The 27,427-nt window shown below is 42.7% G+C and overlaps 1 protein-coding gene across 2 annotated transcripts in view; it reads right to left on the bottom strand.

Moving 5' to 3' along the window:
• Window positions 1-270: 270 nt before the first annotated feature.
• LOC128696318 (mitochondrial inner membrane protease subunit 2) overlaps window positions 271-27,427 on the bottom strand; it is a 111,106-nt gene continuing 83,949 nt past the window's right edge. The window contains exons 4-5 of one of the 2 annotated variants that reach the window (XM_070082790.1): window positions 24,559-24,707; window positions 271-661 (exon numbers count right to left, since the gene is read on the bottom strand). In XM_070082790.1, coding sequence (XP_069938891.1) covers window positions 430-661; window positions 24,559-24,707 — 381 coding nt within the window. In that variant the 3' untranslated portion in view covers window positions 271-429. Of the gene's footprint in view, window positions 662-24,558; window positions 24,708-25,131; window positions 25,435-27,427 lie in introns of those variants that run through there. The other variant, XM_070082789.1, reaches the window with a different exon arrangement.

The raw sequence follows: 27,427 nt of genomic DNA, 5'->3' as shown, positions 1-27,427 counted from the left end.
TTATTTCAATGTACAGTACACTGCTATATAAACAGAATAGAGGAATTCAGCTCTAATATACATTACTGAAGTATGAATATTAGTCCGAGAGCTCGTCATAAGTCCAAGGTGTCAGTAAACGAGTACGTCGCTAAGTGAGGAGAGGCTGTATTGTACTCCAAGGATGAAATTTGTTTAACAATATAGATGATTCTTTGTTTCCTACACATACATTACAAAGTTATAAAAAAATATTAATTTTGCAGACACTAATTTTTTAATTGTTACTACTGTACTTTAATAGATTATGTCCAGCTCAGTCCTGGAATACACATTTATTGAACTAAAGAAAAATCATTACTACATTCACTTACACCTTTTTAATTAATATATTTTCCTGGTTCCTAATGTATTGCTTGAAAAAGATGTCATCAATTAGAGAAGTTACATTTAATGTGTATTTTCAAGAGCTGCAAGTATTAAATCCACAGAAGGTCTATCAGCTGGTACCTTGCTTCGGTACACAAACTTTAGTTGGGAATGCTTATCCAGTATGAAATCTCCACCCATCTGATGTGGATCATCCTTAATGTTTGTATAGCCTTTAGGCAGAGAGATGCCCTTGGCCATCTGAGCACCATAATAACCAATTGTAACAGTATTCCATACATTTTTAATTGACCTGAAAAAAAAAATAGTACTGTTAAAATGCAAGACAACAATGTATATTAGCCAACATATAATGCATCTTTGGGTGAAGTTATACTGCTGGTGGTATTAGGTTCTTCATAGAAAATATTTTATGCAAATGATATTTAGCATTTTCCTTATGAATATAATAATTTATGCTGAAGGACTCTCGACCCCAAGAAATTGGAGCTACCATTCCCTTTCTTGGATCAAACCTAATGACCTCTCATTTCTAGGCACTTTATGGCCCATGCATTGAACACATCCCCTATATATAATAATTATTGTGGTGTGAAGGTTCTCAAAAAGACTGTGTAAAGATTTGAGTGCAGCACCCCTTAAAAGTTTGTTAATTACATTGTGCATGTATGAAGTACCAGTGGATGTTATATCTACCATAAATTTCTACATTTCTTATACTTTTCATAATATTTTTGCCACACATTTATTTCAATCATGACATCTCCACTGCCTCCATTTCATTACCTCCCACTCCCCAGGCACTTTGATACTACAAGATAAGCACTTTCCTTCGAGTATAACAGTTAATGCCAGCTCACTGTAACATTCAAAGGCCATGCCCATATATACACGCTGACAGCACTTATACTCTGGTATATTCCCTTAATGCTGCTAATGATAAACTTACTTTTTACAGGTGCCACAAAACTCCTCCTTCCCCCCCCCCCCTAGCAGTTAAAACAGAAGAGAAGAGACATTAGATGGGGAAGGGGAGGTACTGGAAAGATGGAAAGAATATTTTAAACTGCTGTTCAGTATGTCATGCACTGGACAAGTAGGAATATCATCTCAGGAGTGAGGAAGAGCCGGAGGTGGAAGTGCATTAAACAGTGGGTAGAATGAGAGGGGTAAAACAGCTAGGATAGATGGAATTAATACTGAGCGATATAATCTGGAGAGGTTGGTGCATTTGTTCAACACACATGAAAAAAGGGACAGTACATAAGGACTGGCAGAAAGCATGCATAGTTCCTTTGAACAAGGTAAAAAGCAGACAAGAGTATAAGGATTATAGGGGAATAAGCATACTGTGCATCTGTATGTACAGGTAAAGTGTATGGTAGAACTAGTATTGAAAGAGTTAGGAGTAAGAAAGTAATTCAGCAGCGCACACAGGATTTAGGAATGGTAGAGAATGTATAGAGGAAGTGTTTATACCAAAGCATACAAGTGAGCAATATTTAGAAAAGGGTAGGATTTTTTTCATTTATAGAGTTAGAAAGGGTATATGATAGTTTGGATAGGGGAGCCATGTGGCAAATGTATAGAATAGACAGTAGGTCATTAAAAAGCAGTAGAGAGTTTATGCAGAGTAAGGCTCAGGTTTTGTGGGTGAGGGGCTTGGACTTCCAGCAAGCGTGCATGAGCGTGTTAGATAGGAGTGAATGGAGACAAATGATACTTGGGACCTGACGATCTGTTGGAGTGTGAGCAGGGTAATATTTAGTGAAGGGATTCAGGGAAACCGGTTATTTTTATATAGTCGGACTTGAGTCCTGGAAATGGGAAGTACAATGCCTGCACTTTAAAGGAGGGGTTTGGGATATTGGCAGTTTGGAGGGATATGTTGTGTATCTTTATATGTATATGCTTCTAAACTGTTGTATTCTGAGCACCTCTGCAAAAGCAGTGATAATGTGTGAGTGTGGTGAAAGTGTTGAATGATGAAAGTATTTTCTTTTGGGGGATTTTCTTTCTTTTTTGGGTCACCCTGCCTCGGTGGGAGACGACCGACTTGTTGGAAAAAAAAAAAAGGCTCAGGTTAGGGTATGTAGGAGAGAGAGGTTTATTTTCTAGTAAAAGTAGGCATTAGACAGGGATGTGTGATGTTAGCATGGTTTTTAACATTTATAGATGCTAGGGTGTTCGGGAGAGGGGTGGGATTAAATTTTGGGGAATCAAATTCAAAATGGGAATTGACACAGTTACTTTTTGCTGATGATACTGTGCTTATGGGAGATTCTAAAGAAAAATTGCAAAGGTTGGTGGATGAGTTTGGGAATGTGTGTAAAGGTAGAAAGTTGAAAGTGAACATAGAAAAGAGTAAGGTGATGAGGGTGTCAAATGATTTAGATAAAGAAAAATTGGATATCAAATTGGGGAGGAGGAGTATGGAAGAAGTGAATGTTTTCAGATACTTGGGAGTTGACGTGTCGGCAGATGGATTTATGAAGGATGAGGTTAATCATAGAATTGATGAGGGAAAAAAGATGAGTGGTGCATTGAGGTATATGTGGAGTCAAAAAACGTTATCTATGGAGGCAAAGAAGGGAATGTATGAAAGTATAGTAGTACCAACACTCTTATATGGGTGTGAAGCTTGGGTGGTAAATGCAGCAGCGAGGAGACGGTTGGAGGCAGTGGAGATGTCCTGTTTAAGGGCAATGTGTGGTGTAAATATTATGCAGAAAATTCGGAGTGTGGAAATTAGGAAAAGGTGTGGAGTTAATAAAAGTATTAGTCAGAGGGCAGAAGAGGGGTTGTTGAGGTGGTTTGGTCATTTAGAGAGAATGACATGGAAAGCATATAAATCTATAGGGGAAGGAAGGCGGGGTAGGGGTCGTCCTCGAAAGGGTTGGAGAGAGGGGGTAAAGGAGGTTTTGTGTTCAAGGGGCTTGGACTTCCAGCAAGCGTGCGTGAGCGTGTTAGATAGGAGTGAATGGAGACGAATGGTACTTGGGACCTGACGATCTGTTGGAGTGTGAGCAGGGTAATATTTAGTGAAGGGATTCAGGGAAACCGGTTATTTTCATATAGTCGGACTTGAGTCCTGGAAATGGGAAGTACATTGCCTGCACTTTAAAGGAGTGGTTTGGGATATTGGCAGTTTGGAGGGATATGTTGTGTATCTTTATACGTATATGCTTCTAAACTGTTGTATTCTGAGCACCTCTGCAAAAACAGTGATAATGTGTGAGTGTGGTGAAAGTGTTGAATGATGATTAAAGTATTTTCTTTTTGGGGATTTTCTTTCTTTTTTGGGTCACCCTGAATCGGTGGGAGACGGCTGACTTGTTGAAAAAAAAAACAATAATAATGAACAAGGTAATGAAAGACTGGGTATCAGATTGGAGAGAATATAAAACTGAATATATTCAGATAACTGAGAATGGACCTATTAGTAAATGGATCTATGAAAGACAGTGAACCATAGGATAAATGAAGAGGGGAAAGAGGTGGGAGATGTGTTGAAGTATCTGTGGAAAAAAAAAAAAAAGTTTATGGAGGCAAAAGGGGAAATGTAACCAAGTACAGTCATACCAACACATGTGTGAAACATGGGCTTTAAATGTTGTAGCAATGGAGACATATCTGAGAGCAATGTATAATGCAAGTGTAAATATGCAAAAAATTCAGAGTGTAGAAATTAGATGGGGGTGTGAAGTTACCAAAGGTATGATTCAGAGGGCTGAGAAAATGTTATATTGGTTTGGTCATTTAGAGAGGATAGAGCAAATAGTATGACCAAGAAGATTATAAATCTTGGGTGAAAGTAGAAAAGGGGGTAAGAGAGATTTTGAGTGCTAGTGACTTGAGCATCCAGCAAGATTGCACAATTATTATTATAATCAAAAAGAAGCGCTAAGCCACAAGGACTATACAGCGCTGCAGGGCAGGAAGGAAGCGAGGGCATCAGGTGGCAAAAGGGAGATGGATGAGTAATAGGTTACGGATAACAGCGGGGCAGTGGATGGTGAAAGGGTAAAGGGCAGCAAGAGACTGAACTAGAAAGGGCTGAGGGGAGTGCGAAAAGTATCATCAGAGTTTGTGGAGTAAATCAGTCGTTGTCAAGAAGTCAATGAGAGAGTCAGGATTAAAGGAGGGTCCATCAGCAAGAAGGGAAGGTAAAGAGAGAGTAGTAGAACGAAGACGACGTTGGAGGTAAATTCTGCGTGCTCGTTGATAGAGAGGGCAGTCTAACAGAATGTGGCTAATCGATACTGGAACTTGACACTGCTCACAGAGAGGAACAGGGTGCCTCTCCATGAGATACCCATGAGTAAGACGAGTGTGACCAGAGTGGTCTCCCAACCTCGGCACTGATGACAAGAAGACGGCCAGTAACCTATGCTCGGTTTAATAGAATGAAGTTTGCTACCGAGCAGAGTTGACCAACGTTGTTGCCAACGGGTGCGAAGGTGGGTAGCTATTGCAGCAAAATAGTCCAGAAATGGAACACCTCGATAGGAAATTGGTAGGTCATGTACTGCTGACCGCGCAGCAGTGTCTGCCTGTTCATTGCCCTGTACGTCGACATGACCAGGGACCCAACAAAAAACAATATCTTTATGTTTGGTAGCGATACGGCGTAGCCAAAGTTGGATACGGAGAACTAGGGGATGAGATGTATCAAATTTTCGTATAGCCAGTAGAGCACTAAGGGAGTCTGAGACTACTACAAATGATGACACAGGCATAGATGCGATACGAATAAGTGCTGCAAGAATGGCATACAGTTCAGCAGTAAAAAATGCTAGCTGAAGATAGTAAATGTCCCCGCACGGCGCTGTCCGGAAACACTGCTGCGAATCCGACGCCGTCTGAAGACTTAGAGCCATCTGTGTACACAGCGGTGGCATGAGAATGGGAGTGGAAGTGATCAAGAAAAAGAGAGCGGGAAGCCACCGTAGGCAGTTGAGCTTTCGAGCAAGGGAGTGAGAAAGAACAGACCCGAACAGCTGGAACTTCCCAGGGGGGTCCTCTTCAAGGGGGGCTCCTTGGCGTGGTGAAGAGGCTCTTGGTCTGAGGAATTAGCCCTGTCGGTCTTCTTCCTCAGACCGAACCTAATTACCCCCCATTCTCCCCTCCCCTATCCCATCCTCCCCTTTTTCCATTCCTCCTCCTCCTCCTCACCCCTCCCTTTTGCCCTTCCTCTTTTTGGCCTTCGGGATTTCTCCCACAGGCGCGCTAGTTCCTAGGTAGGGGAAAGGACACCGGGGTCCATCCCATTCCGTTGAGGTTCTTGGCGGTGGCGTAGTTTGCCGTGGAATCTGGATTGCCTGGGGATGTCCCAATCCCTCTCCGGTATCCCGGAGTAGCTTGGGGTGTCTTTTGGGCGACGGGTGTATCTCTGGAAGCCACCTTTCGGATTCCGGGGGTGGTGGCCGAAGGAGGTATGCTTTGTGGCGGATATCCGGCCGCCCTCTCTTTTGTCCACCGAGGTAGCTCGGCAGATGTGAGGTTGCTATCCCGGATTGCTGGTTTACTGGCATGAAGGGTAGGGTATGGCATGGGTTCCATGCTGCATCTGCGCTACTAGCGGTGTTGAGGTCCTCTTGGGCGAGGAGGGAGATTTCCGGCCCTTTCATTCCTCCTGGGAACTATTCCTCCCCGCTCCCCCCTTTTTTTATTCTTTTTTTTATTTTTATTTTCTTTTCTTCTTTCTTTTTTTTTCTTAAAAACAAAAAGCAAAGGAGTAACCTAACCATGGCAGCCCTAGTCCATGAAACCACTACCCCCGGGCCCCTTCTTGATACCGCACCCCATTCTGACCCTGCCTTGTGTTTAGACCACTCTTCGGACACTCCTGATGCCGCTGTACCTCTTGCTGGTGCTGTTTCCTCACCCGCTTCAGGTACCGGGGCTTCGACTGACTCCTTCGATTTGTCTGAACTCCGCTCTCCTTTGACTATGCTTCCGGCTTGTCCCTCTACGGTACGGCAATTTTCGAATCGCCCACCCATTTCATGCCGGACCAACTCCGGTCCTACTCCTAAACGCCAACGTCAATCTCCTGATGATGCTCCGTCGTTACCTTCCCATTCTACTCGGAAAAGACCGACACGTCAAGCACTCCCTCTCCACGCTCAGTTTCGGACCACACAATGGACTAAATTCTTTACTTTAAGACCAACTTCTTCTTCTGCCTACCTTTCTGACCATAGTATTGGCAAAGCGCTCCTGCGTCATGTTGGCAGAGATATTTCATTTCACGCTCTCAAGAGCGGTACGCGCATCGTCACTGTCCAGAATGCTACCCAAGCTCATGATCTTTCTCTCCTTTCGAATATCGATACTACTCCTATCACTATTGAAAAACATCTTTCTCTCAATTCTTGTAGTGGTACTGTCATTCTGCCCCATACCATAGTCCAACAGAATTTCCAGTCATGTGGCAATGACATTTTTGAACAGCTGGAACTCCAGGATCTCCCAATCCTCAAAGTAGACACTTATGTCCTTCCTGCCCGGGGGCGGAGACGTTACCCTTGCAATGTGGCTCGTTTAACTTTTGACAGCCGAGAACTCCCGTCCTCTGTATATGTCGCGGGACATCGGTTACAAGTTCGAAAGGTGATACCTACACCGCAACAATGTAGAAATTGCTGGCGTTTTGGTCACCCAGCGAAATATTGCAGATCTATGGCCGAATGCCCAGTCTGTGGTGCCGATGACCATTCTAATACATCTTGCAGGCAACCTCCATCTTGCCTTAATTGTAATGAAGCTCACCCTTCGTACTCCCGCCGTTGCCAGGTCTACTTAAATGAACGTGAAATCCGTTGCCTCAAAGAGGCAGAAGGTCTCCCTTATGCTATGGCAGTTACTCATCTCCGCCTCCAAGGGAGACTACCCCGTGTTTCTTATTCTCGTGTTTCCAAACGTCCCCCCACTTCTGGGGTCCCATCTTCTGCAGCCTCCTCTGTTGTTACCCCTCCCATAGCCACTACGGCATCTAATCCTTTTGCTGTCCTTGGCTCTGACGTCCCGACTACAACTCAGTCTGTTCTCACATCTTCGCGTCCTTCCTCACAAGCCCCAGTATCGACAAGACCTCGTACGACACCTAATACCAATCGCCCCTCTACTCAGAAGTCCAAAAAATCCACATTGCTCAAATCTTCTTTGCCCCTTCCTTCCCTTCTTCCACCTCCACACTTTACCTTTCCAGTCTCTGTACCTAGTTCTTCCCCTCTCTCTCTGGCTCTATTACAAGTGTGGAGATTCACCCTCCTCCTCGTACTATGCCTTCCACCCCCGTCCCCTCTCAAGTTTCTCCCTCTTCTGCCACCTCCCAGGTTTCTGCCTCTTCTGTCCCCCCCCACACTTCATCTCCAGTCCCTTACACTTTTCCCTCCCCCTCTACTTTGGTACAGTCCATTACTGTCCCAATCTTTACTCACCTTCCTCCTCCTATCTCCAATATGGTCTCCCATACATCTTTGAATTCAGAAACACTTGAAGCCATTTCAGAATATATTGCAGAGACTAAACCTTCAATGGACACTGATTCACTTCCTGTTCCTTCTCTTCCCTCTCCTCCATCTTCACAACCCCATTCTTCGCAACGCTCCGTTCCTTCGCTACTTGAACATCTTCCAATGCCACCACACGTTGACTTTTCTAACCCCTCTAGTCCGTAGGTGCCTTTACCTACAGATTCCTGATATTTTATTCATCGCCAATCATGGCCTATTTACAGTGGAATATCCGCGGCCTCAGGGGTAATCGGGGTGAGCTTCAGATGTTGCTTTCCAGGTTTTCCCCTGTTGGTGCTTGCTTACAAGAACCAAAATTACACTCGGCTGTTTTCCAACCTATCTCAGGCTATAATTTATTGTATTCTTCGGATCCTTTCTCAGATGGGACCTTTAACGAAAGTGCCCTTCTTCTACGCAATGATATTCTGTACTGTCAACTATTTGTCCATACCTCGCTGCATTACACTGCAGCCCGTATCCACTTGAATAAGTGGTTTACAATATGTTCTTTATATCTCTCTCCTTCTCGAGCATTTTCTATCCCAGACTTTGCCTTTCTTGTTTCATCCTTACCACCACCACTTCTGTTACTTGGTGATTTTAATGCCCACCATTTCCTCTGGGGGGGGTCTCATTGTGACTCACGTGGCATTCAGTTGGAGGCTTTTCTCGCCTCTCACCCCCTCCATGTTTTAAATACGGGTACTCCCACCCATTTTGATCCTCGTACTCATACTCTCTCTTGCATCGATCTATCAGTCTGCTCTTCCTCCACTGCACTAGACTTCATCTGGTCTGTTCTACCAGACTTACATGACAGCGATCATTTTCCGATCATTCTTACTTCTCCTTCCTATTCACCACCTTTCCGTAGCCCTCGCTGGCAATTTGATCAGGCAAATTGGGATCTTTACTCACACCTCACTGCTTTTAGTGAGGTTCCTTCTTCATCCTCCATTGATGAGCTCCTACACATCTTCTCGACATCAGTTTATACCGCAGCTTCTCATTCTATACCCCAAACCTCAGGCAGGCATTCTCAGAAGTGCGTGCCTTGGTGGTCTCCTGCTTGTGCTCGTGCAGTACATTTGAAACGTGCTGCATGGGGCAGGTACCGGTACAATAGAACCGCTGAGAGACTTCTTGATTTTAAGCAGAAGCGTGCGATCGCTCGCCGTGTCATCCATGAAGCTAAACGCACTTGTTGGCGAGACTATGTTTCCACCATCACCTCTGCTTCTTCTATGAGTGCAGTCTGGAAAAAAGTGAGGAAATTGAGTGGTAAATACTCTCCTGACCCGGCTCCTGTTCTACGGGTCACTGGTGTTGATATAGCAAACCCTCTCGACGTTGCCATTGAACTTGGCACACATCTGGTCCGTATTTCCCGAGCGCTCCTTCTATGCCCCTCGTTTCTTTCCTCAAAGTCTGCCAGAGAGTTAGTACCCTTGGACTTTTCTTCTCTCAGAGAAGAACAGTATAATGTGCCTTTTACACTTCAAGAACTGGAGGCAACGCTCTCAGCTTGCCGATCATCGGCAGCTGGGCCTGATGACATTCATATTCGTATGTTACAACATTTACATTGGTCAGCCCTTGTAGTCCTCTTACACCTCTACAATCTTATTTGGGCACAAGGAGTTCTTCCCCAGCTGTGGAAATCTGCCATTGTTCTCCCTTTCCGCAAACTGGGTACTACAGGACATGATGCCTCCCACTATCGCCCCATCGCTCTTACTAGTGCAGTTTGCAAAGTGATGGAACGCCTCGTAAATCGATGTTTAATGTGGTATTTAGAGACTCACAACAGTCTCTCTGCTAGTCAATATGGCTTTCGTAAGGGTCGTTCTACAATAGACCCCTTATTACGCTTGGATACGTATGTTCGTAATGCCTTTGCGAATAATCACTCAGTTATTGCCATATTTTTTGACCTTGAGAAGGCATATGACACAACTTGGAGGTATAATATTTTGGCCCAGGCCCATTCCTTAGGCCTCCGAGGCAATCTACCATCCTTCCTTAAGAACTTTTTAACTGACAGACATTTCCGTGTTCGAGTCAATAATGTTCTTTCCCCGGACTTCGTCCAAGCTGAAGGTGTCCCTCAGGGATGTGTTCTAAGCACAACACTTTTTCTCCTTGCTATAAATGATTTGGCCTCTGTTCTTCCACCCAATATTTGGTCATCACTCTATGTTGATGACTTCGCTATTGCTTGTGCAGGCGCTGACTGTCACCTTATTGCAGTTTCTCTCCAGCATGCGGTCGACCGTGTTTCCACTTGGGCCACCACACATGGGTTTAAATTTTCAAGTACCAAAACTCACCAAATTACTTTCACTAGACGCTCTGTTATCTCCGATCATCCTTTGTATCTCTATGGCTCCCGTATCCCCGAACGTGATACAGTCAGGTTTCTAGGCCTTCTCTTTGACCGTCGGTTATCCTGGAAACCTCACATTACCTCTCTGAAGGCAACTTGTCACAGCCGGCTAAACCTTCTTAAAACCCTTGCTCATCTTTCCTGGGGAGCTGATCGTCGAACTCTGCTTCGCCTACATTCAGCCCTCGTTTTATCGAAACTCGATTATGGTGACCAGATTTATTCCGCGGCCTCTCCTGCTACTCTCTCTAGCCTTAACTCTATCCATCACCAAGGCTTACGTTTGTGCCTTGGTGCTTTTCGCTCTTCCCCTCTTGAGAGCCTCTATACAGAAGCAAATGTTCCATCCTTGTCTGATCGCCGTGATGCCCATTGCCTTCGCTACTATGTACGCTCTCACGATCTACACAATCCTTCCATTTATAGAATGGTCACCGATATTAGTAGACATTCTTTATTCGTTCGCCGCCCCTGTTTGCTCCGTCCCTTTTCTCTTCGCCTACATTCACTCTTGTCTTCCCTTCAGTTACCACCTTTATATGTTCATGTAGCATCTCACTTTTCCCTACCCCCCTGGGAAGTTCCAGCTGTTCAGGTCTGTTCTTTCTCACTCCCTTGCTCGAAAGCTCAACTGCCTACGGTGGCTTCCCGCTCTCTTTTTCTTGATCACTTCCACTCCCATTCTCATGCCACCGCTGTGTACACAGATGGCTCTAAGTCTTCAGACGGCGTCGGATTCCCAGCAGTGTTTCCGGACAGCGTCGTACGGGGGCATTTACTATCTTCAGCTAGCATTTTTACTGCTGAACTGTATGCCATTCTTGCAGCACTTATTCGTATCGCATCTATGCCTGTGTCATCATTTGTAGTAGTCTCAGACTCCCTTAGTGCTCTACAGGCTATACGAAAATTTGATACATCTCATCCCCTAGTTCTCCGTATCCAACTTTGGCTACGCCGTATCTCTACCAAACATAAAGATATTGTTTTTTGTTGGGTCCCTGGTCATGTCGACGTACAGGGCAATGAACAGGCAGACACTGCTGCGCGGTCAGCAGTACATGACCTACCAATTTCCTATCGAGGTGTTCCATTTCTGGACTATTTTGCTGCAATAGCTACCCACCTTCGCACCCGTTGGCAACAACGTTGGTCAACTCTGCTCGGTAACAAACTTCATTCTATTAAACCGAGCATAGGTTACTGGCCGTCTTCTTGTCATCAGTGCCGAGGTTGGGAGACCACTCTCTCCCGCCTTCGCATTGGCCACACTCGTCTTACTCATGGGTATCTCATGGAGAGGCACCCTGTTCCTCTCTGTGAGCAGTGTCAAGTTCCAGTATCGATTAGCCACATTCTGTTAGACTGCCCTCTCTATCAACGAGCACGCAGAATTTACCTCCAACGTTGTCTTCGTTTTACTACTCTCTCTTTACCTTCCCTTCTTGCTGATGGACCCTCCTTTAATCCTGACTCTCTCATTGACTTCTTGACAACGACTGATTTACTCCACAAACTCTGATGATACTTTTCGCACTCCCCTCAGCCCTTTCTAGTTCAGTCTCTTGCTGCCCTTTACCCTTTCACCATCCACTACCCCTCTGTTATCCATAACCTATTACTCATCCATCTCCCTTTTGCCACCTGATGCCCTCGCTTCCTTCCTGCCCTGCAGCACTGTATAGTCCTTGTGGCTTAGCGCTTCTTTTTTGATTATAATAATAATCCCAGGGGGGTAGGGAAAAGTGAGATGCTACATGAACATATAAAGGTGGTAACTGAAGGGAAGACAAGAGTGAATGTAGGCGAAGAGAAAAGGGACGGAGCAAACAGGGGCGGCGAACGAATAAAGAATGTCTACTAATATCGGTGACCATTCTATAAATGGAAGGATTGTGTAGATCGTGAGAGCGTACATAGTAGCGAAGGCAATGGGCATCATGGCGATCAGACAAGGATGGAACATTCGCTTCTGTATAGAGGCTCTCAACAGGGGAAGAGCGAAAAACACCAAGGCACAAACGTAATCCTTGGTGATGGATAGAGTTAAGGCTAGACAGAGTAGCAGGAGAGGCCGCGGAATAAATCTGGTCACCATAATCGAGTTTCGATAAAACGAGGGCTGATGTAGGCAAAGCAGAGTTCGACGATCAGCTCCCCAGGAAAGATGAGCAAGGGTTTTAAGAAGGTTTAGCCGCCTGTGACAAGTTGCCTTCAGTCTGTCAGTTAAAAAGTTCTTAAGGAAGGACGGTAGATTGCCTCGGAGGCTTAAGGAATGGGCCTGGGCCAAAATATTATACCTCCAAGTTGTGTCATATGCCTTCTCAAGGTCAAAAAATATGGCAATAACTGAGTGATTATTCGCAAAGGCATTACGAACATACGCATCCAAGCGTAGTAAGGGGTCTATGGTAGAACGACCCTTACGAAAGCCATATTGACTAGCGGAGAGACTGTTGTGTGTCTCTAAATACCACATTAAACGTCGATTTACGAGACGTTCCATCACTTTGCAAACTACACTAGTAAGAGCGATGGGGCGATAGTGGGAGGCATCATGTCCTGTAGTACCCGGTTTGCGGAAAGGGAGAACAATGATTACAGAGTGATTACAGAGTGTACCACTAGAACGCCTAGCATGGCTAGGCATTTCGGGCAGACTTAGTTTAATTCTTTATTTTAAAATATTACAAATTATGAGGTAAGTTGGTATTATGGCTAAGTGACTAAATACTAGTTTGTGAGTTTAGCAATGTGAATGCTTTTGTTTTGGCACAGTACATAGTTTCAGTATTGGAGTATCATAGGATTCATTATTTTAAGATTGAGATTAATATTTCTGTTTATGGTCAAATGGGTGAGTGAGTGTAAGTGTGAACCACCAGGTGGTATTCGTGTAGTTAGTTGATGGGGTTTATCAGGGAGATAAGATGTTTTCTAATGGTAGTTTTGAAGGTGATGAATGTGTCTGCAGTTCTAGAGTTCTCAGGTAGGGTGTTCCAGATTTTAGGGCCTTTGACATACATTGAATTTTTGTAAAGGTTTAGTCGGACATGGGGAATGTCGTAGAGATGTCTGTGTCTGGTGTTATGCCTGTAGGTTCTGTCACAACTATCAAGAAAGTGTTTTAGGTCAAGGTTGATATTGGAGTTTAAGGTCCTGTAGATGTAGATTGCACAGTAGTAAGTGTGGATGTACTGAACAGGGAGTAAGTTTAGATCTATGAAGAGTGGGGGGGTGTGTTGCCAGGGATGGGATTTAGTGATTATTCTTACTGCAGCTTTTTGTTGGGTTATTATTGGCTTTAGGTGTGTTGCTGCAGTTGATCCCCAAGCACAAATAGCATAGGTGAGGTATGGATAAATAAGTGAGTGGTATAGTGTGAGAAGGGCATTTTGCGGCACGTAGTATCGTATCTTGGAGAGGATCCCAACTGTTTTGGATACTTTTTTGGTTACGTGTTGGATATGGGTGCTGAAATTCAGGTTGTTGTCAAGGTATAGGCCTAGGAATTTGCCCTCATTATGTCTGGTAATTAGAGTGTTGTCAATCTTAATGTTAATTTGTGCATCTCCTGCTCTGCTACCAAACATAATATAGTAGGTTTTGTCAGTGTTAAGCGTAAGTTTATTGGCTGTCATCCAAGTCGATATTTTGATCAGATCCTCGTTAACAATGGTGTTGAGGGTGGCAAGATTAGGGTGAGAGATGACATAAGTCGTGTCGTCAGCAAAGAGAATGGGTTTCAGGTGTTGGGATATGTTTGGAAGATCATTGATGTATATGAGGAAGAGCAGGGGACCAAGGACACTTCCCTGCGGAACTCCAGTATCAAGTGGCCATGTTGTTGATGCTGTGTCTTTAATGGTAACATACTGATACCTATTAGTAAGGTAAGATTTGAAATAAGCAAGCGCATGGCCTCTTATACCGTAATGGTCAAGTTTGTGGAGTAGGATGTCGTGGTCTACTGTGTCAAAAGCTTTTCTTAGGTCAATAAAAATTCCTAGTGGATATTCCTTATTTTCCAATGCTGTGTAAAGCAGATCTAGCATTTTTATGATTGCATCATTAGTGCTTTTATTTTTCCTAAATCCAAATTGGCAGGGGTTGAGTATGTTTTGTGCTGTTATAAATGAATATAGTCTCCTGTGCACGAGTTTCTCAAAGATTTTGGATAGCAATGGTAAGTTTGATATTGGCCTATAGTTGTTTAAGTCTGTAGGGTCACCACCTTTATGTATTGGTGTAACCCTTGCCATCTTGAGTAGTTTCAGGAAGGTGCTAGTTTCTAGTGACTTGTTAAAAAGTAATGAAATAGCATGCGAAAGGATATGGGCCGCTCGCTTGTACAGTAATGGTGGGACATTAGACAGATTCCCAGAGTTGTTTTTAAGTGACTTTATAATCTCGGTGACTTCCGAGGGCTCAGTTGGTGCAAGATAGAAGGAATTTGGGAAATTCCCATCTAGGTAGTCCCCGGCATGGGCATTAGTATGTGGGATTTTATTGGCGAGATTAGATCCTATGGTTGAGAAGAAGTCGTTTATCTTGTTAGCTGTGTCAGTGGGATGTAGTGGTGTTTCATTAGGTTTAGTTAGGACAATATTCTTGGTTTTTTTCAGTTTGTGGGTCCCTAGAATCTGAGAGTGTTTTCCAGGTCTTTTTTATATCTCCTCTAGTGTCTGTGAATCTACTGGAGTAGTATAGTTGTTTGGCTTTCTTTATTACTTTGGTGAGAACTGATGAATAGTGTTTAAGAATATCTTTGTGTATTAAGCCCTGTCTATATTGCTTTTCATATTGGTGTTTCTTGTCAATGGATTTCAGAATGGTGCTGGTTAGCCATGGGCAACCAAGCCGTTTGTTTGTGATCTGTTTCGTTTTTATAGGACAATGTTTGTTGTATAGTCTAAGTAATTTGTTAAGAAAAATGTCTGTCCAGTCATCAATACCATTGGCCTTGGAGAATTCTGTAGGCCAGTCAACAATCTCTAGGTCAGTTGTGAACTTCCTTATTGAGGCCTCGTCATGGAGTCTAAATGACTTTGTTGTATTCAAGTGGTGGTTTATTAATGTTTGTCAGGAGGAAGGTAGGGTAGTGGTCTGTAGTGCTATCTGTGATTATCCCTGATTTAAGGAGGGCTAGTATATTGGTCCATATGTGGTCTGTTATGGTTGCACTTGTCTCAGTGAGCCTGGTTGGTTTAGTTATTGTTGGTATGAGAAGTGTGTTGTTCATATTGTTGATGAAATCAGTTACAGGCTGATCATCTAGTAAGCCAGGGTTGATGTTGAAGTCTCCAGCTAAGAGAAGGTGGTGCTTATTCATTTGTCTGTTTGTTATTAGTGACTTTAATTTCTCACTGAAATTTGGGATGTTTGTGTGAGGTATCCAGTAAATGGCACCAATTATTATAGGTGTCTTAAGGTTTTTTACAGTAAAATTAGCAAAAATGTATTCCCCATATTCATCACTAAAGCAAGTGGTGCTAATACAAGATAATTGGTTAGAGTAATAGATTGCAATACCACCCCCAACTTGGTTTGGTCTGCAGTTGTGAATTGCTGTGTATCCTGGTAGAGGGTAGATATCTATTGTGTCCTGCTTAAGCCAGGTCTCAGTAAGAATAATGCAGGAGAAGGGTGTCTTTAGTGATTCAAGGAGTGCCAGGAGGTCATCATAGTGTTTGCTTAAGGACCTGATGTTGTAGTTAAGTACTGATAGGCTTTTAGCATTGTTTAGGATAGTGCTGGCTTGTGATGCTGTGTAATAAAGGCAGTTACTTTCCAATAGGTTTTGATTGGGTGTCATATTATGGAGGTTTAGATCAGGGTCAACGTGATCAATCATCTTCTAGGTTTAAATTATGGTTATTTATATCCTGAGTTATGTGTTGAGTTCTAGTACTGATATCTGTAGTGGTGGGAAGCTTGGATAAGTATATAGCTAGAGTATTTTGGTCATATAGAGTATAGTCACTACTACACATAATGAAGTTGATGTTGTCTATGTGTTGTGCTGGAATGAACTAAAGTACAACTAGGTATAAACTAGTAATATAAAAATACAAATTTAAAATAGAACAAGACTCTCACTTGTAATTGCACTAAGGTCTAATATAATGACTTTTGTGGAGTCTATGTTTTGAGTTAGAATGAGCTATAGTACAACTAGATTTAATCTAATAATATAAAAATACAAATTAAAAATAGCACCAGTCTCTCACTAGTAATTGCAATATGGTCTAATATAATGAATTTGGTATTGACTATAGTACAACTGAGTTTAATCTAATAATATAAAAAAGGCACAAGACTCTCAATTGTAATTGCACTAAGGTGTTATATAAGTTGTTTACAAGAATTAGAGTATAACTAGATTTAAATTGACAAGATAAAATATACAAGTTAAGGTAGCAAAAGAATAAAAAAAAGTAGAAAAAAAAAAAGATATATGAGGTAGTTGGTACTAGTTAGCAAAAGATAGTTAAGGGCCTTGAACAATAATATAATTGAAATATACACTAATTGCACACACAATATAGTCACTAAGATATGAAAACAATCTTAGAGTAGAATTATAATATAAACTTATAATATAAACTTATAATATAAAAATACAAATTGAAATGGTACTTGCAATTGCACTAGAGTCTGGTATAGGTTGTTGACAAGATCAAGAGTATAACTAGATTTAAATTGACAAAATAAAATTCACAATTAAAGTACCAAAAGAATAATAGTAAAAAATAACAATGGTAATGTCTTGGTTATAATATGATAGTAAGATGGTAGACAGGTACACAGGTACAAAGGATAATATAAAGGTTGGAGTTGAATATACAAACTTGAAAAGTTGGCAACAAAATGTTATGGGAAGTATAAAATAATGTTTAATGTACAAAAGTAAAATTGACTGGTAGTAAATATGGTGTTTAATAAAATTTTAGTAAGTAATAATGATTACAAAAAAAGTGAAAAAGTATTGTTTATTTCATTCAATATTGCACTGGTAGTTATACTAGAGGTTATATGGCAGTACAAGGTAATTAAGATTACTCTAAGATAGTAAATGTGGTATTAAAACAGGTAAAGGTAATTAGACAAGTAATGGTTATTAAATGTCAAAAATGTTAAGAGTAAATTGAAATTATAGTAAAAATGATAATTATTAATTTTAGTAAGTAATATCAATTGATAGTATTTAAAAAAAAATATGAGGTAGTAATATGGACAGAGAAAGTATCAATTCAGCTAATGTTTAAGCAAACAATAGTAAATAAGAAAATTACGTAAGGTGACTTATGCTTACTAGTAAAATCTCAAAACGAGGTAGTTGATTATTTAATTACTAAGAGATTGTACAATGAAATTTGAACAATAATGGAGCAAAACATACACTACACTACGTAGGCTTTTAAGTTGGACATTGTTTAGTTATTCTCTGTAAGATTAGTATCCCTGAGAAATCGTGATAGATCATTCTCGTTCGTGATTGTGTACAGTTGACCTACATTTGTTTTCCTAACAAGAATTTTCCCATCCCGTGTGAAGCATTGGTGTATTGTGTCGTTATTCTCCCGCTTAAGTTTTCTGACTCTATACAGGAGGTTCTGACGTTTTTTGGTAAGACACTCGTTTATGTATACCTCTTTCTTTACTTTAATAGATGCAATAATTAAGTCTTTTTTCCTGTCAGGTGAGTGGAATCTAAGCATAACACTTTTTCTACCATGGGATCCTAGTAACCTGGCTTCTTTTATTTCTGACTCTGGTACAATAACACTTGTTTGGTCCTTTATGATCTGCAGAGTAATTTCTTTACTGTTTGTTTGGTTCATATCACTGGGAAAAAGTGGACTGTTAACTATTACTGCGTCCGATAGTTTATCTTGTTCAGTTTTATCTTCTTGGAGAGCAAAGTAGTCGCTGAACTGGTTATCTAAGTTGTTCTTCCATTCTTTTACTGCTTCTTCAACCTTTGTATTAAGAGATATTATTTGTTGGGTATGGCTATCTATGACTGTCTGGATGGTCTTGTCACAGTTTGTCATTCCTGGTGTTGATAACTTTTGTTCAAGACTGAGGATTTTGTTCTCGAGTTGTGTCATCCTGGTGTCTTGTTTTGTTAGCATCTCTCGAAGATTCATATTTTCAATAACTAAGTTGGAGATGCATGTCTTTAGGGTATCTGGATCGTTGGTCATACCTGAGAGACTACCTGGTAGGTTGAATCTGGGGAAGAGAGGGGAGGATGGGCTGGTGGCAGCCATGTTTGTTGTTATTGTTGTGGTGTCGCCTTGAGCGGTGGTGAGTGGGGTGGTTGCTGGGCCGGCGTCCTCCTGGCTACACTTGTTGAATAGTTGATTTTTCGGTGTTTTCTTGCTGGCCTTGGTGCTGTTTCCTCTTAGATTGCGCCTCATATTACTACAGGAATTGTTGTAGTTAAGAAGAAGTTGTAGTTATACAAAGCTTAGGGTTACGTTGTTCGGCTGGCAGCGGGGTGTTGCTTTCGGTTTGTAGGCAGTCTTCCTTTGATCTCTATTATTTTCGATTTGTAGGTTTCACTGTTGGTAATCTTTGGTCATTCTGGGTGCTATGTTGGGTAGTGCAGTTTTGCTTGTAACTAGGTCATCATAGGAGCATTGGTAGCTCTGATAGTTGGAGAAAAGTACGGAGCTTGGAAGTCGCTGCTGCCGCTGCCATGGCAGATTTCCACAGCTGGGGAAGAACTCCTTGTGCCCAAATAAGATTGAAGAGGTGTAAGAGGACTACAAGGGCTGACCGATGTAAATGTTGTAACATACGAATATGAATGTCGTCAGGCCCAGCTGCCGATGATCGGCAAGCTGAGAGTGTTGCCTCCAGTTCTTGAAGTGTAAAAGGCACATTATACTGTTCTTCTCTGAGAGAAGAAAAGTCCAAGGGTACTAACTCTCTGGCAGACTTTGAGGAAAGAAACGAGGGGCATAGATGGAGCCCTCGGGAAATACGGACCAGATGTGTGCCAAGTTCAATGGCAACGTCGAGAGGGTTTGCTACATCAACACCAGCGACCCGTAGAACAGGAGCTGGGTCAGGAGAGTATTTACCACTCAATTTCCTCACTTTTTTCCAGACTGCACTCATAGAAGAAGCAGAGGTGATGGTGGAAACAGTCTCGCCAACAAGTGCGTTTAGCTTCATGGATGACACGGCGAGCGATCGCACGCTTCTGCTTAAAATCAAGAAGTCTCTCAGCGGTTCTATTGTACCGGTACCTGCCCCATGCAGCACGTTTCAAACGTACTGCACGAGCACAAGCAGGAGACCACCAAGGCACGCACTTCTGAGAATGCCTGCCTGAGGTTTGGGGTATAGAATGAGAAGCTGCGGTATAAACTGACGTCGAGAAGATGTGTAGGAGCTCATCGATGGAGGATGAAGAAGGAACCTCACTAAAAGCAGTGAGGTGTGAGTAAAGATCCCAATTTGCCCGATCAAATTGCCAGCGAGGGCTACGGAAAGGTGGTGAATAGGAAGAAGTAAGAATGATCGGAAAATGATCGCTGTCATGTAAGTCTGGTAGAACAGACCAGGTGAAGTCTAGTGCAGTGGAGGAAGAGCAGACTGATAGATCGATGCAAGAGAGAGTATGAGTACGAGGATCAAAATGGGTGGGAGTACCCGTATTTAAAACATGGAGGGGGTGAGAGGCGAGAAAAGCCTCCAACTGACTGCCACGTGAGTCACAATGAGACCCCCCCCAGAGGAAATGGTGGGCATTAAAATCACCAAGTAACAGAAGTGGTGGTGGTAAGGATGAAACAAGAAAGGCAAAGTCTGGGATAGAAAATGCTCGAGAAGGAGAGAGATAAAGAACATATTGTAAACCACTTATTCAAGTGGATACGCGCTGCAGTGTAATGCAGCGAGGTATGGACAAATAGTTGACAGTACGGAATATCATTGCATAGAAGAAGGGCACTTTCATTAAAGGTCCCATCTGAGAAAGGATACGAAGAATACAATAAATTATAGCCTGAGATAGGTTGGAAAACAGCCGAGTGTAATTTTGGTTCTTGTAAGCAAGCACCAACAGGGGAAAACCTGGAAAGCAACATCTGAAGCTCACCTCGATTACCCCTGAGGCCGCGGATATTCCACTGTAAATAGGCCATGATTGGCGATGAAGAAAATATCAGGAATCTGTAGGTAAAGGCACCTACGGACTAGAGGGGTTAGAAAAGTCAACGTGTGGTGGCATTGGAAGACGTTCAAGTAGCGAAGGAACGGAGCGTTGCGAAGAATGGGGTTGTGAAGATGGAGGAGAGGGAAGAGAAGGAACAGGAAGTGAATCAGTGTCCATTGAAGGTTTAGTCTCTGCAATATATTCTGAAATGGCTTCAAGTGTTTCTGAATTCAAAGATGTATGGGAGACCATATTGGAGATAGAAGGAGGAGGGTGAGTAAAGATTGGGACAGTAATGGACTGTACCAAAGTAGAGGGGGAGGGAAGAGTGTAAGGGACTGGAGATGAAGTGTGGGGGGGGACAGAAGAGGCAGAAACCTGGGAGGTGGCAGAAGAGGGAGAAACTTGGGAGGGGACAGGGGTGGAAGGCATAGTACGAGGAGGAGGGTGAATCTCCACACTTGTAATAGAGCCAGAGAGAGGGGAAGAACTAGGTACAGAGACTGGAAAGGTAAAGTGTGGAGGTGGAAGAAGGGAAGGAAGGGGCAAAGAAGATTTGAGCAATGTGGATTTTTTGGACTTCTGAGTAGAGGGGCGATTGGTATTAGGTGTCGTACGAGGTCTTGTCGATACTGGGGCTTGTGAGGAAGGACGCGAAGATGTGAGAACAGACTGAGTTGTAGTTGGGACGTCAGAGCCAAGGACAGCAAAAGGATTAGATGCCGTAGTGGCTATGGGAGGGGTAACAACAGAGGAGGCTGCAGAAGATGGTACCCCAGAAGTGGGGGGATGTTTGGAAACACGAGAATAAGAAACACGGGGTAGTCTCCCTTGGAGGCGGAGATGAGTAACTGCCATAGCATAGGGGAGACCTTCTGCCTCTTTGAGGCAACAGATTTCACATTCATTTAAGTAGACCTGGCAACGGCGGGAGTACGAAGGGTGAGCTTCATTACAATTAAGGCAAGATGGAGGTTGACTGCAAGATGTATTAGAATGGTCGTCGGCACCACAGACTGGGCATTCGGCCATAGATCTGCAATATTTCGCTGGGTGACCAAAACGCCAGCAATTTCTACATTGTTGCGGTGTAGGTATCACCTTTCGAACTTGTAACCGATGTCCCGCGACATATACAGAGGACGGGAGTTCTCGGCTGTCAAAAGTTAAACGAGCCACATTGCAAGGGTAACGTCTTCGCCCCCGGGCAGGAAGGACATAAGTGTCTACTTTGAGGATTGGGAGATCCTGGAGTTCCAGCTGTTCAAAAATGTCATTGCCACATGACTGGAAATTCTGTTGGACTATGGTATGGGGCAGAATGACAGTACCACTACAAGAATTGAGAGAAAGATGTTTTTCAATAGTGATAGGAGTAGTATCGATATTCGAAAGGAGAGAAAGATCATGAGCTTGGGTAGCATTCTGGACAGTGACGATGCGCATACCGCTCTTGAGAGCATGAAATGAAATATCTCTACCAACATGACACAGGAGCGCTTTGCCAATACTATGGTCAGAAAGGTAGGCAGAAGAAGAAGTCGGTCTTAAAGTAAAGAATTTAGTCCATTGTGTGGTCCGAAACTGAGAGTGGAGAGGGAGTGCTTGACGTGTCGGTCTTTTCTGAGTAGAATGGGAAGGTAACGAAGGAGCATCATCAGGAGATTGACGTTGGCGTTTAGGAGTAGGACCGGAGTTGGTCCGGCGTGAAATGGGCGGGCGATTCGAAAATTGCCGTACCGTAGAGGGAGAAGCTGGAAGCATAGTCAAAGGAGAGCGGAGTTCAGAGAAATCGAAGGAGTCAGTCGAAGCCCCGGTACCTGAAGCGGGCGAGGAAACAGCACCAGCAAGAGGTACAGGGGCATCAGGAGTGTCCGAAGAGTGGTCTAAACACAAGGCAGGGTCAGAATGGGGTGCGGTATCAAGAAGGGGCCCGGGGGTAGTGGGTTCATGGACTAGGGCTGCCATGGTTAGGTTACTCCTTTGCTTTTTGTTTTTAAGAAAAAAAAAGAAAGAAAAGAAAATAAAAATAAAAAAAAGAATAAAAAAAGGGGGGAGCGGGGAGGAATAGTTCCCAGGAGGAATGAAAGGGCCGGAAATCTCCCTTCACGCCCAAGAAGACCTCAACACCGCTAGTAGCGCAGATGCAGCATGGAACCCGTGCCATACCCTACCCTTCATGCCAGTAAACCAGCAATCCGGGATAGCAACCTCACATCTGCCGAGCTACCTCGGTGGACAAAAGAGAGGGCGGCCGGATATCCGCCACAAAGCATACCTCCTTCGGCCACCACCCCCGGAATCCGAAAGGTGGCTTCCAGAGATACACCCGTCGCCCAAAAGACACCCAAAGCTACTCCGGGATACCGGAGAGGGATCGGGACATCCCCAGGCAATCCAGATTCCATGGCAAACTACGCCACCGCCAAGAACCTCAACGGAATGGGATGGACCCCAGTGTCCTTTCCCCTACCTAGGAACTAGTGCACCTGTGGGAGAAATCCCAAAGGCCAAAAAGAGGAAGGGCAAAAGGGAGGGGTGAGGAGGAGGAGGAGGAATGGAAAAGGGGGAGGATGGGATAGGGGAGGGGAAAATGGGGGGTAATTAGGTTCGGTCTGAGGAAGAAGACCGACAGGGCTAATTCCTCAGACCAAGAGCCTCTTCACCACGCCAAGGAGCCCCCCTTGAAGAGGAAGATTGCACAAGCAAGTTAAATTGTAACAAGGAAGACAAGTCAAATTTGCTGCTTTTTTAAAGCAAATTTGACTAATTAGATTTTCTTAAAAATATATAAAAAACAAAATTATAGGATTGCAAAAGAATTTGAAATAGAATGTAAATGAGAAAATTGAAAAAAAAATATTTTAGTGTGTTTTGAAATTTAACCAGGACAGGCATTTTTTATTTTCAGATATCAGTCTCTCTGAGATAACAAGAGACTGCCTCTTCAGTTTAATTTCAAAGCTGGTGTTGTTTAACGGAAGGTTTGAGTTAGATTTGGGCTGTGTTCTAATTTTTTTTTTTATTTTTATAGAAGAAACTGGGATATTAATGGAGCAAGAGATATGGGAGGAAGTGCAAAATAAACCCAGTGAAAAGTAAGGGTGTGGTGGGCACAATAAGGGAACAGTGTATCAACATCTACAGCCCCCAAGATTATTCACCATCCTACCAGAAGATAGAAACACTATTGGAATTAATGTACAAGTCTTCAAGAGGAAATTGGACAAGTATCTTCACCAGGTGACGGATCAACCAGGCTGTGATGGATATGTGGGGCAGCAACAGCTTGGTTGACCAGGCTTGCACCAGACGAGCCTGGCCCATGGCCAGGTTCTGTGAGTAGAAACTCTTGAAACTCATCAGAGGTAAGGGTAAAGGCATTAATTTCCATATGATGACTTATGAATGCCTCTTCTAATCTGCTTATGCTACACTGTGCTGTTCCATTTCTGTGCACTGAGGGATACTTTTCTTAGACAGTGCAGCAACTAAAAATATCCCATTATACAGCAGCCTACAGCTTACCTGAAGCACAGAACCCCCTCAAGGAAGACACCTTCATCTGGTGAAGGGCTCTTCATCCAAGGAATTGGATTTTTTGTTCCCTTCCTCGGATCAAACTTTATTGCTTTAGATGCCCTAGATACTGTATAACACCTATGAGTTTGGCACATCCCTTGAATGTAACAATAATTAATAATATAGAGCACAGTAGGCACACGTGAGCGTGTTAGGAGTGAATGGAGACGAATGGTTTTTGGGACTCGACGAGCTGCTGGAGTGTGAGCAGGGTAATATTTTGTGAAGAGACTCAGTGAAACTGGTGTGGACTTTAGTCCTGGAGGTGGGAAGTACAATGCCTGCATTTTAAAGGAGGGGTTTGGGATAAGCGCTGTTTGGAGTGACATTTGAACTGTTATATCTGAGTGCCTCTGCAAAGACAGATATTGTATGTGAATGAGGGTAAAAGTTTTTTTCTCTTTTGGGTAACACTACCTCAGTGGGACATAGCTGACGTGCTAAAAAAATAGTGCACAAAAAAACACTTTGGAACTCTGGAAAACAAACTGTGTACAATTATACAATATCTCCAGTTAACCAACCTTTTGAGGCCAAGTAGCTGGTAGAGGGAACGAGAAGGTTCACTGTAATAAGGAAATGGACATTTTGTTTCGTCCAGCCAACGTTCAGCACCAGACATATCTCCAAATGTAATCACAACCACATGACACCCTGCAGCAGCAAGTTCAGTCTGAAAATTTCATTTATGTAAAGTTACTCAGTTTAGAACAAGCATAGGTTAAAGGTTTATTTTTAAATAATGATAATAAATTTAGAGAAGTAACACATGCCCCACAGGGGTATACAAATATAGTTTGTTGTGAATAACTAATACTGAATTTACATTCAATTTAATCCATTATACACTGTCAGAGTTGCAAAACTCCACCCTATTATATACAATGATTAAGCTGACTACCTTCCATTCCCCTCCTTTGAAGGGTGGGGATGCTACTGAAGGGCTCTTGACATGAACGATTGGAGCTACTCTCCCCTTTCTTGGCTCAAACTTTATTACCTCCCACTCCCTAGGTACTGTATGACCTCCATGGATAATAGCACTACCCTATGACTGCTGTATAATAATAGTGTGTGACAGAGTATGCATCACTTGCCTGTCTTTCTGCCAACTGGGCAATGTGGATGCGTCATGGATGTCAAGCAAAGTGTCTGTTGAGAACCAAGAGCGTAACACTTCGTGCTGTTGACTGTAAAAGGTCTGCCAAAGTGATTCCTGTAAATATTTTGACACTGGTGCCGTGAGGTGCAGAGGATGGGTCAGCCTCGGTTGATAGTACATCTCTCACACGATAAAGGATGAGGTCACTGGCAATCTTGTCACCGACCTGAGGTGTGGAACCCTCTTCTGTGTTAGGTTCACTGGCTTCAAGTATGCTTAGGAATTCACTCCAGTCATCCTAATATGTTGAAAGACAAATTCAAGTAATGTAATACAGTAGAGTACTGTATCATAATAAGTACAGTATTGTAATTCCTGTAGAACATTTTCATTGAAAATCAATATTTTGGAAAAAATCTCTGAGAGTAGCCACCTTTAAAAATATTTACTGAAAGTAATTATTGCTGCCATAATTCTAGTGATATAGTTTTGTACATATCAGTGTGTTTCACCCATGTATTATATGAAAAAAAAAGAAAACTATGGTTATTGTATAATAAACTAACACAATGATTCATATACTAACAGCATCCTAAGATCCATCAATATGAAAAACAATATAGAAGGGCTTAATAACTAAAGAATTTATTAAACACTATACATCAGTCCTCACCAAATTAATCAAAGTCCAAACAACTATATTCTAATAGATTCACTGAAATGAGAGATATTATAAAGACCCAGAAGACACACACTCAAATAATGGGCACCCACAATCCTAAGAGAACTAGTAATACTGTACTAACTAAACCAAATGAACCAAAGCTCCAGCCTATTGATACAGCTAACAAGATAAATGACTTCTTCTCATACATAGGGTCAAATCTCGCTAGTAAAATTCCAATGCCCAAGCTAATGATTATCTAGATGGAAACTTCCCAACATCCCTCTATCTTACACCAACAAAGCCCACTGAGGTAACCATGATTATTAACTCTAAAAAACAAATCAGGAAATGTAACCCAAGTGCTGTACAAACAAGCAGCTCAAATCCTTTCACCCACCATTGCATTAATCTCTAACAAATCACTAGAAACCAACACTTTCCTGGTATCACTCAAAATAACCAGGATTACACCAATACGCAAAGGTGGTGACCCAACAGATGTAAACAATTATAGGCCAATATCAAACTTGCCTTTACTTTCCAAAATCTTCAAGAAGCTTATACACAAAAGGTTATACTCCTTCATAACATCACAAAGCATCTTCAACCCCTGCCAGTTCAGCTCCAGGAAAAACAAAAGCACAAATGACACAATAGAAAAATGATAGACCTAATTTACACAGCTCTTGAAAAAACAAATACAGTGAACCCTCATTTTTTGTAATTAATCCATTCCAGAGTGTGACTATTATCGAAATTGACGATTTGCGAGTCCATTTTCCCCATAAGAAATAATGTAAATCCAATTAATTCGTTCCAGACATCCAGAAGTATCAACAAAACTTTTTTTACCTAAAAGATAGATTTACGTGCACAAAAGAATGAACATTCAACATGACAGTTACCTTTATTGAAGGCTGTTGTTGATGAATGGAAGACAGGGAGGAGGGGAGAGGGAAGAGAGGTTATTGTTTGGAAAGGGAATCCCCTTCCATAAGGACTATGTGAAACAAATTATTGGTAATGGTGGTAGCGGGGAGTAAATGATACGTCTTCGGAGGCTTCTTACTCTATTTGTAATGTAGTGGTGGGTACACAGGCTTGTATGTTGTGCCCATGGCCCAGGTAGGGCCATGCCCATGAGGGAGAGAGCTAGTAGGCCTTGTGTCTTGCTGCTAGGCCACTGTGAGAGTGAAGGACCAGCATCCCACAGACTTTGGGCTGGCCCAGAGGGCAGCACTTTAGTGGCGCGAAATATGAACTAAGCTGGCAGACAGCATAAGCTGGCAGACAGCATAGGCTGTCTGTGCAGACAGTACAGGCTGTCTACATACGCTCGGCCACCTACCTCACGTCGTCCCGACGCGACAATACTGGTGGTAAAAAAAACTCGGTCTCTCTCCCTCGTAGGAACAGGGCACAGAACACAAAATAAAAACATGTACATGTATATACATATGGACATGGAAAAAAAAAACTTCCTACAGGGAGGGAAGAAAAAAACATATGGGGTGTGCTAAACATCGTGGTCATAGGCAGTGAGCATCGATGGGCATCATTGCATGCCTTCCTGCGTCTGGACAGATACTGCAACACAGGAGACATTGCTGCGGCTGAGCTGTGA

Source organism: Cherax quadricarinatus, chromosome 8 (assembly GCF_038502225.1).
Source record: "Cherax quadricarinatus isolate ZL_2023a chromosome 8, ASM3850222v1, whole genome shotgun sequence".
Taxonomy (NCBI): Eukaryota; Metazoa; Arthropoda; class Malacostraca; order Decapoda; family Parastacidae; genus Cherax; species Cherax quadricarinatus.
Note: the sequence above shows the minus strand (reverse complement) of the source record. Positions and strands in the feature narration are given on the sequence as shown.